Below are 14,844 nucleotides of genomic sequence, written 5' to 3'. Positions count from 1 at the left end.
AGCCATGTATTTTCAACCATTAAAATAAATTGACTGCGGTTTGTTGTTGCTCTCAGTGTACACACACACACACACACACACACACACACACACACACACACACACACAATTCCAAGAACTATCTTCAGGAAGATAGACTAGCACCACATGTTTGACTATTTTATACGACCGACTCTCCACGCTGAAGACAACAACACGTTGTTGTTAACAGCATGAGTGTTTTAACTTTAACTGCGTACAACCTGCTTGTATAGATTTTTCTTTCTGCCGACCCAGCCTTCTCTTGTTCTCCCCTCAGTTATAATTGCTTCGTTTCTTTCTTGATGATATATTCAGTGGCATGTCTTGCCTTTTTGTCTGCTCTTGGTTCTGCTACTCCACGGGTTTCAGTTGAGCTCCCCATTCATTCTGTACCTTGTGCTACCTACATGTTCAATTACAATTATGAAACTATTCATACATTATGGGTAACTTTATGATTAGAGTTTCTGACTGAGCTGTTATTATAATGTCACTTTTTCATTCTTCTTTCACTGGCCCTCTTTCTCTCCCCCTTTGTCGTTGCCTCCTTCTGACTCATTACTTTCTCTCAGGTCAATTTCACTCTGGTGGCAGGCAACATGGAGGATGTGTTCAAGATCAAGACAGTGAACCACACCTATGGGGAGGTTTTTGTCAACGCTGCTCTGAACAGAGAGTCAGTAGACCGCTACCTACTAAAGGTCAGGCAGCAATCCACGTGCATGTATGATCTTTTACCACATATCTAGATAGACATGTACACATTTGACACACACACCACAACCCTGACTGCTTTTTTTAACCTCACTCTAAAATAATAGTCCCGTGTCACACTTGTTTTATTGAAAAGCAAAGAACCGACTTTCTTTGATACAATATAATAAATGTATAATATAATCGGGTGCGTTTTGTACCAGACAAAAGACGTGTGTTTTTCTGATCACATCAAAATATTATTCACGTCAGTATTTTCACTTCAAAGGAAAGCTCACAGCATCTTGCCTCCCAACACAAGATATTGCACAAAAGCACCGAGACTGAATGTAGAAGCACGGAGGAAGACCACTGATCTCTTTGTCAGGTCTCTTTGCATACTAGTATACAAAGCATGTGTATGTTGTTACAGGTGCGTGCCATTGACAATGGCTCACCTCCCAGACACACAGACCACTCCCTCACCATCAACATCCTGGACGTCAATGACAACGCACCTGTTATTGAAAGCCAGAGGGGCTACAACGTCAGCATAAGTGAGGTAGGGACGCACTCGCACGTCACATGGAGCATGATGTTCATTTTTTTTTTTCGTTTTCAGTCAGTTGTGCCTTTATTCTACCATCAGTAGTCAAGAAAAAAGGCCTCTTTTGTGGTGTAACTTGTAGAATGTCGGAGGAGGTACGTCTGTCCTCCGTGTGATAGCGACCGACGAAGACATCGGTTCCAACGCCATGCTGTTCTACTACATCACTGCTGGAAACCAGGACCTGACCTTCCGCATGGACCGCGTGACAGGAGAGATGGTGACACGGCCGGCCCCTCCCGACCGAGAGCGCCAGCAGGAGTATCGACTCACTGTCACTGTGGAAGATGACGGCACGCCACCTCTGTCGGTAAGAAACCAGGCACAGCTCAACATACCAGATAAACTACTATAGACATGATACATTATTATGTCAATGCTACATATTATAATAATGTAAAAACATGTATATTCCGGTATCTTTAAACACCCTTCTTCATGCAGTGTGATGCAGTAGCCTCTACAAAATGGTAATTGAAGTTGGCAGAGTCTGGTCATTTGGGGGATTCAGCATCACATCTTCTTACCGAGCCCTCTTTTGGTACCACCTTCCGTTTACTGCCTCTTTGTCTCCCGGCCTTAAGCCAAGCTACAGTACAAATTAGATATTAAACATTGTAAGACATCATGTCTTCTCATAGCCCGCACAGCAAATGTGAAGACATGGTCGATTGATCTTCTGTTAAGCTCTGAAGGTACAGGAAGCACCTTCGTTGGTAAACAGGAAAGCCACAAGTCATATTTCCAAAAAGAGGAAGAAGAGTGTTGTTGCTTTTCCTGTTGACTGTTACATTTAAAGGGCTTTTTAAAAATGTGTTCATGTGCACAGCTAGAAGGAGTTATGTACTGTATGTGTCACACATGGATGACTGTATGTGGCCTGTGTTTTATTTATTTTGAACTGAGCTTGTCTAGGTCACAGGGAGATATGGCTGGTAACAAACCTATAATATTGCAGTTCCTGTTAATAAAAGATATACATAGCTCAAAGACTGTGGAAAAAAAGCATTGAAGAGAGGAGATGGCCTGCAACAGGCATCCCCTCCTCCCATCTAGCTCTCTGTCTCCTCTCATAAAACAAGATAATAAGATTGTTTTATCATTTCTCCCTTCAATGCCAGTCTCCCTCTGGTGTCCACCATCTTAGAGGCAAACAAGTGGAACAACCTTGTTCCGTCTGTAATGGCTCCCTAGGCAGCAAGTGCCTCACGTCCTTGTGTGGTGATAGTTTTGGAGACCTGCTAGCTGAAAGGAACAATGATTTCAAAGACTAGACACATAGCTTTAAGGTTTAAGAGCTCCACTTTAATATACAAGCTACAACCAATTGTAATGCAATAAACAGAACAAATATTCTTTTGCAGCTTTGCTCCGTGTATTTGTCTAGTACAAGCTTTTTACAGTATAAAACACAAAATGACATGCCGATGCAGAATTGCATGCGAGTATGCAAACACACATTTAAACCAGACCGCAAAGTTTTTCTTGACACTGTAACCCGAGATTTGAGAACACACACACACCACACACACACTAACTCTCACACACACACACACACACACACACACACACACACACACACACACACACACACACACACACACACACAGGCACAGGCACACTTGAAAACACAAATACCCAAACATAAGACATGTGAGTTTGACTACGTATCAAAGTATTTAAATCTCAATAAACATACATTATACCCTGTCCTATATACCTGCTACACATCATTTAGAGATGATTTCCGTTGAGCACCTGCTGTACACATTTAACCTCAATATGAAAAAACCACCAGTGGTTTCTCAGTCACACACAGCCTAATTAATAATTATTGATGATAATTATTAACACGATTTCCATCACTTCTCATTTGGTTTCAGTCAACCTTGATGCGATTTGGTTAACATTCCAACGCCATTTGCCACACATGTGCTGAATAGTATTTACTTTTTAACATCACATTGCACGCACAAAAACAGTATGAATGAACATTAATATACACATCCTATCAATTTAAACCAGACATGATACCAGAGAAAAAAATATTGTTGAGATGGCAGTAATTAAAAGTTCAGATTATTTTATCAAGAATCTGTAAGGATACATTCAAGAGTAAAGTATAAACATATTATTCTAAATTAACTTTGATACTTTCACATACTCGTGTATATATATTGATGGCCACTGTGAAGTGCTGCGTTTCTGAGAGTACAGGAAGGAAGGAGAGTATTTAGAGCAGCAGAGCTGACAGTAACTGAGGTAGCAAAGAGGGAAGAGAAAAGAAGCTGAGGCCAAGTAGATATGATATGGAGGAACAGTGTATTGCCATGAAAACAAATTACTCTCAACGTGAACAAGGATATTGAGACTTCTCTGACGAGTTTCTTTTGGTAATACGCAATCAGAGCACTTTATTATAGTGACAGAGACGAGAGAGCCTTTGGTCGCTTTCACACCTGTGTTTCTGTTCTTTTGGTTTCAGTCCACTTTGAGTTCACACTGATGTAATACAACTGAAGTGAGACGTGTTCACGTGATGTCACAAGGACTAAAAGCTCCTTCAGTCATCCTTCATTATCTACATTATCGCTACACGGACAAGGAAGGGAAAGTAAAACACAAGTTTACTCTAGTTACTGACGGCAAGTGATTACTAATATTTATCAACAATTAGTTGTACGTCATGATATGGGAGATTGTTTCCATGACGGTTCCAACCATCAGCAAATGTATCATTGGATCGTAAATAGAACTTTAACAGTTACGTTTTTTTTATGATTGCCGTACACTTTCTTTCACATGATCCCGTGGACGGTCCCAACCAGAGTAAGAGTGCAGCTCTTTGGTTTGAACTACAGAGTGCACATCAGCACAAATTAACCAAACTAACTAGCTCCCTAGTTTATTTGAACTCCACAAAATAAATTAAGTGTGAAAGCAGCCCTTGAGTCCACAGAAACGGTTTAATCACTCTTAACATGCCACCACATTAAATGGTGGGACCCCACCCTCAACACTTTGGTTTTGTCTCAAGCAGTGGGCACCTGTTGGTCCATGAGTCGTTGTCAGCATGCAGATGGAACATCACACACCAACCTTAACCCCGCCACAACACACAAATGCACACAAGCAAAAGTTTGCTTTTGGCCTCCAGCTGTTGTTGCAGGTGAAAAAGTTTTTGAATAAAAAAAGGCAGTCCGTTCCCTCCTGCGGTCCAGACAATGTACAGACGACAATCCCAGCAGACGTTATTGTGAGACAGCTGAGACGCCTCACTCTGGAGGCAGTAAGAAGGGGAAAGGAGTTGCAGGTCAGCAATTCGAGCAATGAACGAGGTTCCAACCCCTTAAACCTGCAGGAAGTCTGGAGACTCAAGGATGGTGTCTGGAATAGAGAACAGTGAAAAGTTAGTGAGAGCATCGAAAAGATAGCAGGTAATCTCCGTGAATTAAGTTGCACAACTGCACGTGTCATGTCTGTGTGCAGACACTGAAAGAGTTAAGAATTGCACTTCCTGCCTAAAAAAGGCAGTCGGAAGACGTGACAGCATTTCTTTTTCCAGACCTCTCACTCTATAGATTAGAACAAGCACACAGAGAGACTGGTATATTTCTCAGAATTAGATGTGTTTTGCTGGAAACTCATTGAAAAGCAGAACAAAAAAGCCTCAAGCCCGAGTTGCAACATGTTGAAGATAAGAGGGAACTGCTGCTGGTTAAATTCCTCTCAGCTAAAGGTCAGCGGTCCGAAAAAGATGAACAAGGAAGCTGAAGTTTGCCTTTCATCCATGTAACACGAAACCTCAGACAAGAAACCAGGCTGCGTATTCGTCATAACTTTCGTAGACTACAGAAGGAAATGAGCTCTGACAGAAAAATCCACTGTGACAAATGTACAAAGTATCGGGGTGTTTTCTTGGGTTGGAGGTGGTTTTTATCAATATTCGTGGCACTCTCTAGAAGAGGAACAAGGTTGTAATCTGAGATGCATATTCCATCTGTCAATTGTTATTAACAGAGCTTTTCCCACTAGTGACATTACCCATTACCAGAATTATATTTGGGCACAACTGCAGCATCTCATAGGACTCACCGAGTGAGGGGTGGCTGAGTTTTACCTTCTGTTTATGCTTATGAGGTCTTACATGTAGTATATTGTCAATGAACGAGCACCCGTAAGTGTTTCTGAGACTTTTCCATGTTTCCATAGGTCATAGGAATAACATATGTGATGGTTTGGGGTTTCAGTAGAAGGGTTCAGTTCTGACCATTCCCCTGAACCGTCATAGACCGTCATGCCAGGAAACAGGGCAATCCACCTCAGTATGCTTGGAATGTCTGCACAGGTGCCCCAGGAATAGAAAAACACTCAGGATTGAACCCCTTCCCCGTAACTAATGTTTCTGTATTATTTCAAGTCGAGTCGGAGAGAACGGCTGAAGGGGCCATTAGTGTTAAATGGGAGTGCTGATGGGTGGAGAATGACTTGCGAGGGAGGCAAGAGAAGAATTCAGAGGGTGACAGCATAAGGAGTTGGTTTCACTGGTGTTTCGGGGAGAATCTAAACTCCCCACACAGAATGCAATTTTGCACAAGAATGTCAGCATTTTTCCGTCAACGACCGCACACAGGATGTTTCAGCAGAAATACGCACAGCCATGGTTGTTCTTTTATTTCATCAGAGTATTTTACCATACTAGTTGTACATTTTGAAATTCGGAACTTCCAGAGCTATGTCCTTGTGCAATACAGTTTCGTGCCACTACTCAAGAACTTTAGTACATCGTTTCAGCTATCAAATCAGAATGTCAAGGGAGTCGGGTGTATGCATTCAGAATGTAGTTAGTAATAATAATAATAAGGCATGACCTCCCAATGAGCACACTCACTCCTTCACTGAAAGACACCCACTTAGTAATGTTGATGAACTCCCCTGAGACAACTCATACTCTGCTTTCATACTCTGCTGAAGCGCAAAAGCTGAACAAAAGGGAGAATGGTTTTGCTGAGTGAATTAGTGGACATGTTGTTTGATAAGCTCGCATCAATTTCTCTGTCTTGGCCGGAATATTGTGTTCCCTGTAGTTTGAGTTGCTGTTTTATCAGGGTGTGTGTGTGTGTGTATGTGTGTGTGTCCCACCTTCTATTGGAAAGAATACGTCCCCGTGTGCAGGAGGAGAAAAGGGGGTTCCTGGCTCAGACAACAGGTGGCGTCCTGTCTCCGATGATTGCCTGGTCATGATCTGAGAAACCGTACGGGTCTTAATCTGCGGCGATCCCCCGAGGAACACAGGGTTCTCATGGCCTTGAGCCTCACTGAAAACACGCACGCACACACAAGAAAGGGAAGCATACCGATGAGTAAGACATTGCCGATATGACCCAAGAAACAGTTTCAACATTCACCTGTTGCTCAAGACGTTTCAAATGTTTATATGTGTCACTTTTTGTATTCTAGCAGCAATCAGGGTTTCAATACTTAAATGCACTTACCAAGCACTACACCAAAATGGTTTGCAGTAAGTTGTGTACATACACATGAATTAAGGAAGTGTCCCTGTTGTGAGCGACACATCTGTTTCCCTGTGTGCAATAGTATTTAAATTTCCCATAAAATCTATTCCAGTGGCACACAACATAACGTGCCGTGTGAAGACAATATTCTGGGCTGAAGTCCTTTTTGTTGAACGGTATGTCCCCAAATGAATGTAGTAATAATTCATTGATGTTTTGAAGCTATTTGTAGATCTCTCTAATGAACAAAGGTTCATGGGAATTATCCACCGAATTGTAAAACGCTTTGGTCTAGTCAGGTTTTGTGGCTGAAACCATCTATTGTGTATCAAATGTTGTGGCCACTTCATGGTGGAACATCCATGTAAACAGTATTATTATTCTAAAGAGCAGCTGTGTTTTGAAGCTGGCCTATGAAACCAGCTGCCTGGTGGACTGTGGGAAAACGTACCTGTCCATCCTCACCAGCTCTTGTGCACCTGGGAGAGAGGAAGCGGGAAATGGACCATTGTGAATGAATTGAAACAGAGCGGAACACTACAGATCCAGTGTGAATGTGCTTCCTACTGTGTGAAATACAGTTAATCCTCCTTAAAGACAGGAAATATGTGTCAGACAAAACACTCTGGGGGACCCAGTGTGAGATGTGTATGCAGCATGGACATGAATGTGTGTGTTTGCTTGTTTGTGCGTATCGGTAGTACGTACGTCTGCTCGACTGGGCGCTATGCCTCTGTTTGTACACAAGCACCAGAATAAGAGGCAGAGAAAGCAGGGCCAAGATGCAGGCTGCTATGGCCAAGGCCACTGGCACGGAGCCTGGGGAAGCAACAGAGAGACTGCGAGGTAAATAAACGGAGTAACTGGCGAGTCATTTATTGGCTTTTGAAGGCCTGAATAAGGGGACGTACCTCCAGCTGGTGCTGGATCCCAGACAGTGCAGTCTTGAGACCCATTTCTCCCTGGAAAGAGAACAAAGACACGGTTTCTCACATGCAGCATGTCACAGTATAACATTGGTTTGGGTTTCTGCCTGTTAATTGCAACAGTTACCATTCACTTCAGTGTATGACATTTATGCCCGATGTTGACGACCACAATACATACGATCAAGGCTGATTCACAACCTAACACACATTCACGCCCCCACATGGTTGATGTCCTTACTAGGTGTAACTTGGAGAATGACGTGGCTGTGGGGCTTCTGCACGATGGTGCCGTGTTTGTGTTCCACCTGGAGGTCGAGGAGCATGCAGCAGTAGCGACCCTGGTCAGAGTGGGTCACGTTCTGCAGAACCACCCAGAAGTTGTGCTGTGCCGATCCAAATTGCAACCCTGCCGGCAAGCTCTGGTTGCCATGAATTTTACCAACGATAGTATGGCGTGGGCCCGCCCGTCCCATGCAGCGCTGATCACTGTGGGGCGTGAAAAGCCAGCTACGCCTCAGGACATCGGTGGGGTGCAAGGTGGCACCTCTCTGGCTACACACCAGTTTGACGGTTGCGCCCACGGGACAGGTGTAGTACAGGTGGGGGGCCGAAACATCCAGCGTGGAATGAGCGTGGGACAGGTCGCCTTTACCTAGAGAGAGTAAACAAGTATTGTAGAAAGTAAGTTTCCTGGGTTAGACCTTCAGACAGGCCTTCCTCCCTGGCTGTGGACCACCGCAAACAAGCTGCTACCAGCCAAAGGCTGTAGGTTAGAGATGATAAAGGATTGCCTGCAAATCCGAGTAAAGGAGATTGGATTTGTGTGCCGTAGAAATTACAGGAAGTGTTTGAGAAGCGCATCCCCAGGGAACACAAATCCCTAAAGATGACAAAGAAAAGCCAGAGGAAAGAGGTGAGTGCATTTAGTAAAAAATAACGTAATTACTTTGATGGCAGTGGCAGCTAGTCTTTCTGAGGGTACAACAAATCCAATAGATTCATATATGTAATGCAGTAATGTATCTTGCAGAAACTGCATGATACATTACATATAACCAGAACAAAAACGGTAAAACATAAAAGTCGACATTGATATTTTAATAGAAATATAGATACATTAATGCTACTGCGTGTACGCCATGATGTTCATTTCTTAATTACTTGGATATGTTTTGTAAAGGTATCATATGTATCAGACAGGATGTTGCTTGGTAAGTCACATTTCTGGTAGCCTAAGTTGAGGTGGGTGGGACCACCAGTCGAAGCACAAACAACCAGAGTGTAAAAACAAATCATAGCCACCACCAGACGAGTCAGAAGATTTCCCATGGCCTATTTCTGCACACTCTATGCGTCTTTGGTTTTTGTGCGTTTTGGGTCAGCAGTTAGTTTCCTGTTCTGTATATATTCCTACTGTGGTTAAAGATAGCACATAGTCTGCTAGCTTAAGTAAAATTATACCATCCTCCTGTGGGAGTTTAATTGCCTGCTCCTCCAGACAGATACAGAGAGAGATACAATGCAACGTATACAGGATCTCATATGACATCAAACTAGGGAAAGTGTAGAAATGTTACCGTTGTTTGGCGATGATCAATCTCTTCAATATACACTGACTATTGCGGTGTGGTATCATTACCCAGTTATTGCAGTGAAATGGCCGTTCCAAAAAATAAAAAAGACAGCTGTGGGCTATATCTTTACATATTGCATCCGGTTCTGACTAGTACATCGGTAGAATGCACCAATAGACAGACTTTTTAATGTGTGGACTGAATGATTATCTCATTGCCATAACACAACAAAACAAGCATATCCTCAGGCTGAGCCACTCTAATTCCTACAAACAACAAACAAACAATGCAGAAACTACACAGCGGCATCAACACGCATAATGAATGGCTTTCCATCTATCCACAATGTAAAACAACTCTGGCTTTGTCTGCTGACATAGATCACTACCATGCGTTGTCTGTAACAGATTGTGGTTCAGCATCCAAGAATGCTCAGCGCTGTGCAAAAGACAGGAAGGCCGCGGGTTAGCGAGTGTAGAATATGGTGGGGGTGGACTGCAGTGGAAGAAATATGCATGCAAGTGTATCATTTTGCAGTAAAATGTGTGTGTGTGTGTGTGTGTGTGTGTGTGTGTGTGTGTGTGTGTGTGTGTGTGTGTGTGTGTGTGTGTGTGTGTGTGTGTGTGTGTTTGTTTGGAGGGTGACTTGTGGGTGCCACGGTGAGAGGAGTGGACTTCCTTCCTGAGTCGACCGGCCACGCGAACACGGCTCCCACTCCCACTCTTCCTCCTCCTCCTCCTCATCCTCCTCTCTGGCTCCTCAATACTTAAAGCCGAACGTGAAGGGCCACAGCTGCTGCTGTACGGCTCTTTAAGGGCCGATCATTTCAAACAGGTTGCACCACTACCCATACCCCAATCAGTAATGGTGTCACTGCAGGTGTGTTCCATCTGGCCGTCAAAGTCAAAACACATGCTGTTACATTACAGCTTGGACTGAAAGTTTAAACCCGTGGAGAGCAGCGGAGCAGCAGTTTTGTGTGATTCACTGCTTATTCAACAATTAACTTAATGTTTTTGTTTTGCACGGCCACTATTTTCCTGGGAAGGCAGCAGATGGAACATGCAAGAGCTTTTTTGAATCAGCCAGAACATAAATGAGGAAGCACATAAATTGTTTTAGTGTAAACATCAACATCAACATGATAGTAGTTGGTTCTATACGCTGCCGGATGGGAAATACTGAAATACTGTTGCTGCATTTGATTAGCTGTGCATGTTTTTATACTCAGCATATGTGCATCCTGTGTATGCACCAGAGTGGAGGGTACGTGCCACGTTCCTGTGTGTGAGCGACTGAACTCGGTAGCAATAGGAAAACCAGCGAGTGTGATTAAAGTGAAACTGCCCCCCCCCCCCCCCCCCCCCCCACGGCTGTTCCGGCCCGCGAGGTGGGACAATAGGAGGGGAAGCCCTTCTCCTCTCCCGTTTCACACCCGCCCCGCCTTCCTCCATGAACTCTTTACTGGTTTCTCTAGCCTTATTTACACTAGTGGAGATGGATTTCCGGCATACATATTCTGTATCAACTGGGTGGGGTTCCCACAGTGAGCCGTAATTGATGTGGCCAGGTAAAAACTGACAGCAAGCTCTGCCTCGTGTCTGGAACAGACGGGACTTCTTTCACTTTACACCAGACATCTGTGTTTTGGCTCCATTATGGATCTAAGTTTCCTTCTCTGATCTCTGTTCTCAGGATCCTGATAGCCCCTCAGGGCCCAGAAACAGGCCCTCCTTTGTTTTAAGGTTGAATGCCACCTGTTAAGGACATGTTGCGTCTGACAGCTTTCTTACATTCAGACATACAGACGGGTCTGTGTGAATTAATTAAACATGCCTTCATATCTCCTTAAATGACCCTGAGTTTAACCATTTTAACTACTTTTCTGCAAGAGTATATATCTACTTCTTCTTCTATTTTGAAGAGGAGCGAATACAACGCGGACTATTGAACATACTCTACTGGAAAATCTGGTATCCTTTCACTTGCGAGTTCTCAACCTGTGTTTATATAAGTGCTGCCACACACACACACACACACACACACACACACACACACACACACACACACACACACACACACACACAAACACGCTTAAGACTCCCCCCTCTTTCACACCTACTGTAATGATTATCCAGCCCATTACAGGGTGTTAATGAAACCAGCAGGAGGATCCCAGATTAGTCCCCACACACACACACACACACACACACACACACACACACACACACAAACTCTCACACTAAGAAAGTGTGAGAGGTTCAGTTGAAGTTTCTAGCATGGCGACCAGGTGCACTAAGCATCTTTTCAGCAAGAGGAAGTGTTAAAATACGGCACTTCAGACCCGACCTAGTCCTAAAGGGATGTGGTTCAGGGTCAGGGAGGAAGGTCATGCTCGGGGATCCATGACATTTGATTAAAGTCATTCACTGTGTCTTTCATCATGTGAGCCAATTGGTGATACAGTTGTTTGTGTAGGTGTTGTTTAAATAAAGGGCACACTGAGTCCCAGTCTCAACCTTCCTCTTCCTCTAAATGTACTTCATACATTGAGCCACGTCACTAAATGGCGGTGAAACGACAGCTTCATAAACACGATTACGACATCATTTCTTCACTTAGCTGCAGCAACAATGCAGATGAAATTTATATTTGAATGAATGACTTAATTATTATCAACTAGGTTTCCTGCGTACTCTTTTGGGGTAATTTCCTGCTTTTCGTACTTTGATTATATTGTCAAAACTGTTTCTATTATAGTTTAGATCTCTACACATAAATTGCTGTTTATTGTTGCAGTGACTAGAAGCACAGTCAACGCTCTATCAGTGAAGGCCAATGCTGTGTCCTTGGGCTATTCAGAGAATCGGTGTGGGAGACACATCCTTAATAGATGAGATGAAGGCCACTGGCGTTTGGGGACTCTTTACTTGTCATACATGCTGCATATCAAACATCAGACACTAAAATCTCAGTTACAAATGTTTGTCAGACAATTAAAAAGGTGATGCCACAGAAAGCCAGAAGAACCAGGGAGCTCCCCTTCCTCCATTATCTAATTACTCATGAGTATGTGCCCACACAACTGCTGCACATCAACACACTTGCTGACGGCTGGTCCCTGGTCGGGCCTGTTCTTGTCGATGACATTGACCCAGGAAGACATTCTTTTTTTATCACACCATAATAATGATGTATTCATTTAGGACAGAGGATCAGTGAGCGACACAAGCCCTGTCACAGCAGGAGGAGAAAGTAGCAGAGACGGAGAAAGAGGGAGCAGCCACATCCTGTGGAGTTTATTGACCATTTTTGACTGTGCCATTGTCCTCCACGGGGAGCTAAATGCTTATCTAGACTGGGAGAAAAGGACTGAGGCACTGATTATCGCTCTGTTTACCCCAAGGCGAGTTTTGTGGAAGAGAAACACGTTATTGGCAGTGGCACAACTGGCTGTTTTCATCATAGGCTTGGAGGAAGGAAACTTCCAAACAAAAAATACACAACAGGGCTGGGAGGGAGGGCATTGTGCAATCCTGAAGATAGACCGGCCTATCAGAGGCTTTATTGAAGCCTCTGACTTTTAAAGGTCTGCATAAATATTTCAAAACACAATATACTTAAAAAAAAACTGGGCAACAAACACGTTTTGAATAAGAAATAATAAAAACATGTTTTTGGTGCAGGATGGGTCAGCCTAAAACTTCAGTAAACATCACAACGTTTCCTTTGACGGACTTATCGCGTGAGCTTATCTAAACAGACCAAATCCTGAAGCCGAGAACCGATAACGTCTGCGAGGTTTCCGGGGCGTTTGATGTGAAGCACCCTGCGCCCCGGAGGCAGCAGCTGCTTCTCCCGTCTCCTCCTGCGCCAGTTGCCTAAACTTCAAGCAATGCCAAAGACCTTAGGACAAAACAGATCCTGCATTTGATTACCGCCCCCTCATTACATAACATCATAACATTCCAAATGGATCGAGCTTCAACTTATGTTTTTCTTTACAGTTAGGGGTTAAATTCTTGAGGTCACCAAAATGTCCCTGCGCAGGAGCACGCAGGCTAAATGAAAGTTCCCCTGGTGTGACTTTTATTTTTTAGCATTTCTGGCCATTTTAAGACTCAGTCTAAAAACGTCTCCGGTTCCGTCCAATTTGCGGCTATATTTGAAGCTATAAGAGCAGGCTATAAAGTGGATTTACACCCCACTCTGCGTCGCGTGGGTGGGGCTTTAAAAAGCAGCTCCGCGCCAGATGTTCCGTCTCCAAACAACAACAGACGGAAAAGCTTCGCGCTCCAACAACGTGAACGTCACTTTTCTTCTATTGAGCAGCAAAGTGACAAAAACAAGGAAAAAGCAACAGAAGAACCACGAGCCTGTCAGACGCATCGCGTTCCTATTGGAAGTCAATTGATGGCTTTACATTTATATGTGTCGTCTACTTTTCTCCGTCCAAACTTACAAAACATTACTTTAGCTGTGTTTTGTGTTGTGTTTGTTTTCTCGTGTGTTTCACATGACTTTTCGTTGCGTGCGTAAAAACCAGTATCGTTCCCCATCATTGAGTTCAGTCAGTTGTCACCCGAAGGGAGTTGTTAACAAGTTCACACACGCCGCGCGGCGACAGACAGAAGAAGAAGAAGAAGAAGAAGAGCCCGCCGGGAGCAGGTCGTGTCCTCGTGCTTACCTCCAGCTGCACACACCAACACGGAGCAAAACCACAGCAGGGACTTCTTGCTCCAGACTGATGTCCGACACGGTAGTCCTCGCTCCATGGCTGGCTGGAAGTTGAGCAAAGGAAATAAAAGAAATAGTAATAATAAAAAAGAGTAACAGAGCAGAGTTTGACTCAAGTTCTCATAAACTAAACAACTTTTCCCTCTCTCTCTCTAAAACTATGCGGACTCCTCTCTCCTCAACAACAGAGGTGCTTGACAGTCCCTTGTCTCTGAGTTGGCTTCATCCCTCTGTATCTGCTCTCTGTAGCGGGAGAGCAATGACACCACACACTCCTCCCCCTGCTGTCAGTCTCTCTCTCTCTCTCTCTCTCTCTCTCTCTCTCTCTCTCTCTCTCTCTCTCGATCTCTATAGCAGATAATCATCATTATCAATCATGTATATACAAAGCTTGGATAGTGTGTGTGTGTATATATATATATATATATATATATATATATATATATATATATATATATATATTAAGTAATGTGATAGTCTAGTTCTAATTATTTGTCATCTTTCACTCACTGACACCTACACACACAGACACACACACACACACACACACACACACACACACACACACACACACACACACGCACACAGTTTACAGCTCATGGAGGAATCCTAATATCATGAAACTCCAACAGCTTCTCTAACCGCCACAGCCTGAGCAAGGCCGTCCATCTTTGAGTCACACTGGGAGGGAAACTGGTAGGACTAGTGGAGCAGGAACTGAGTTAACACTCAACTTTAATCCCAAACAGTGATACTTTCACTAGTGT

The 14,844-nt window shown here is 43.7% G+C and overlaps 2 protein-coding genes across 2 annotated transcripts in view; one reads left to right on the top strand and one right to left on the bottom strand.

Annotated features, from left to right (window-relative positions):
- Nucleotides 1-14,844, top strand: part of cdh23 (cadherin-related 23) — a gene marked incomplete at both ends in the record, with an annotated part of 149,104 nt that overhangs the window by 118,888 nt on the left and 15,372 nt on the right. The window contains 3 exons of the mRNA XM_079229992.1: nucleotides 594-722; nucleotides 1,148-1,276; nucleotides 1,404-1,631. Of these exons, the coding sequence (XP_079086118.1) occupies nucleotides 594-722; nucleotides 1,148-1,276; nucleotides 1,404-1,631 (486 nt within the window). The remainder of the gene's footprint in view (nucleotides 1-593; nucleotides 723-1,147; nucleotides 1,277-1,403; nucleotides 1,632-14,844) is intronic.
- Nucleotides 4,671-14,151, bottom strand: vsir (V-set immunoregulatory receptor; the record flags this gene model as incomplete). Its single annotated transcript, XM_079229994.1, has 7 exons — nucleotides 14,028-14,151; nucleotides 8,005-8,418; nucleotides 7,749-7,799; nucleotides 7,546-7,656; nucleotides 7,289-7,316; nucleotides 6,464-6,639; nucleotides 4,671-4,708 (listed from the first exon to the last, which is right to left on the bottom strand). The coding sequence occupies exons 1-7, from the start codon at nucleotides 14,113-14,115 to the stop codon at nucleotides 4,671-4,673; spliced, it is 906 nt and encodes a 301-aa protein (XP_079086120.1). The 5' UTR covers nucleotides 14,116-14,151.

This window comes from Taurulus bubalis (assembly GCF_910589615.1).
Source record: "Taurulus bubalis genome assembly, chromosome: 14".
Classification (NCBI taxonomy): Eukaryota; Metazoa; Chordata; class Actinopteri; order Perciformes; family Cottidae; genus Taurulus; species Taurulus bubalis.
This window is presented reverse-complemented; position numbering and strand designations above follow the sequence as displayed.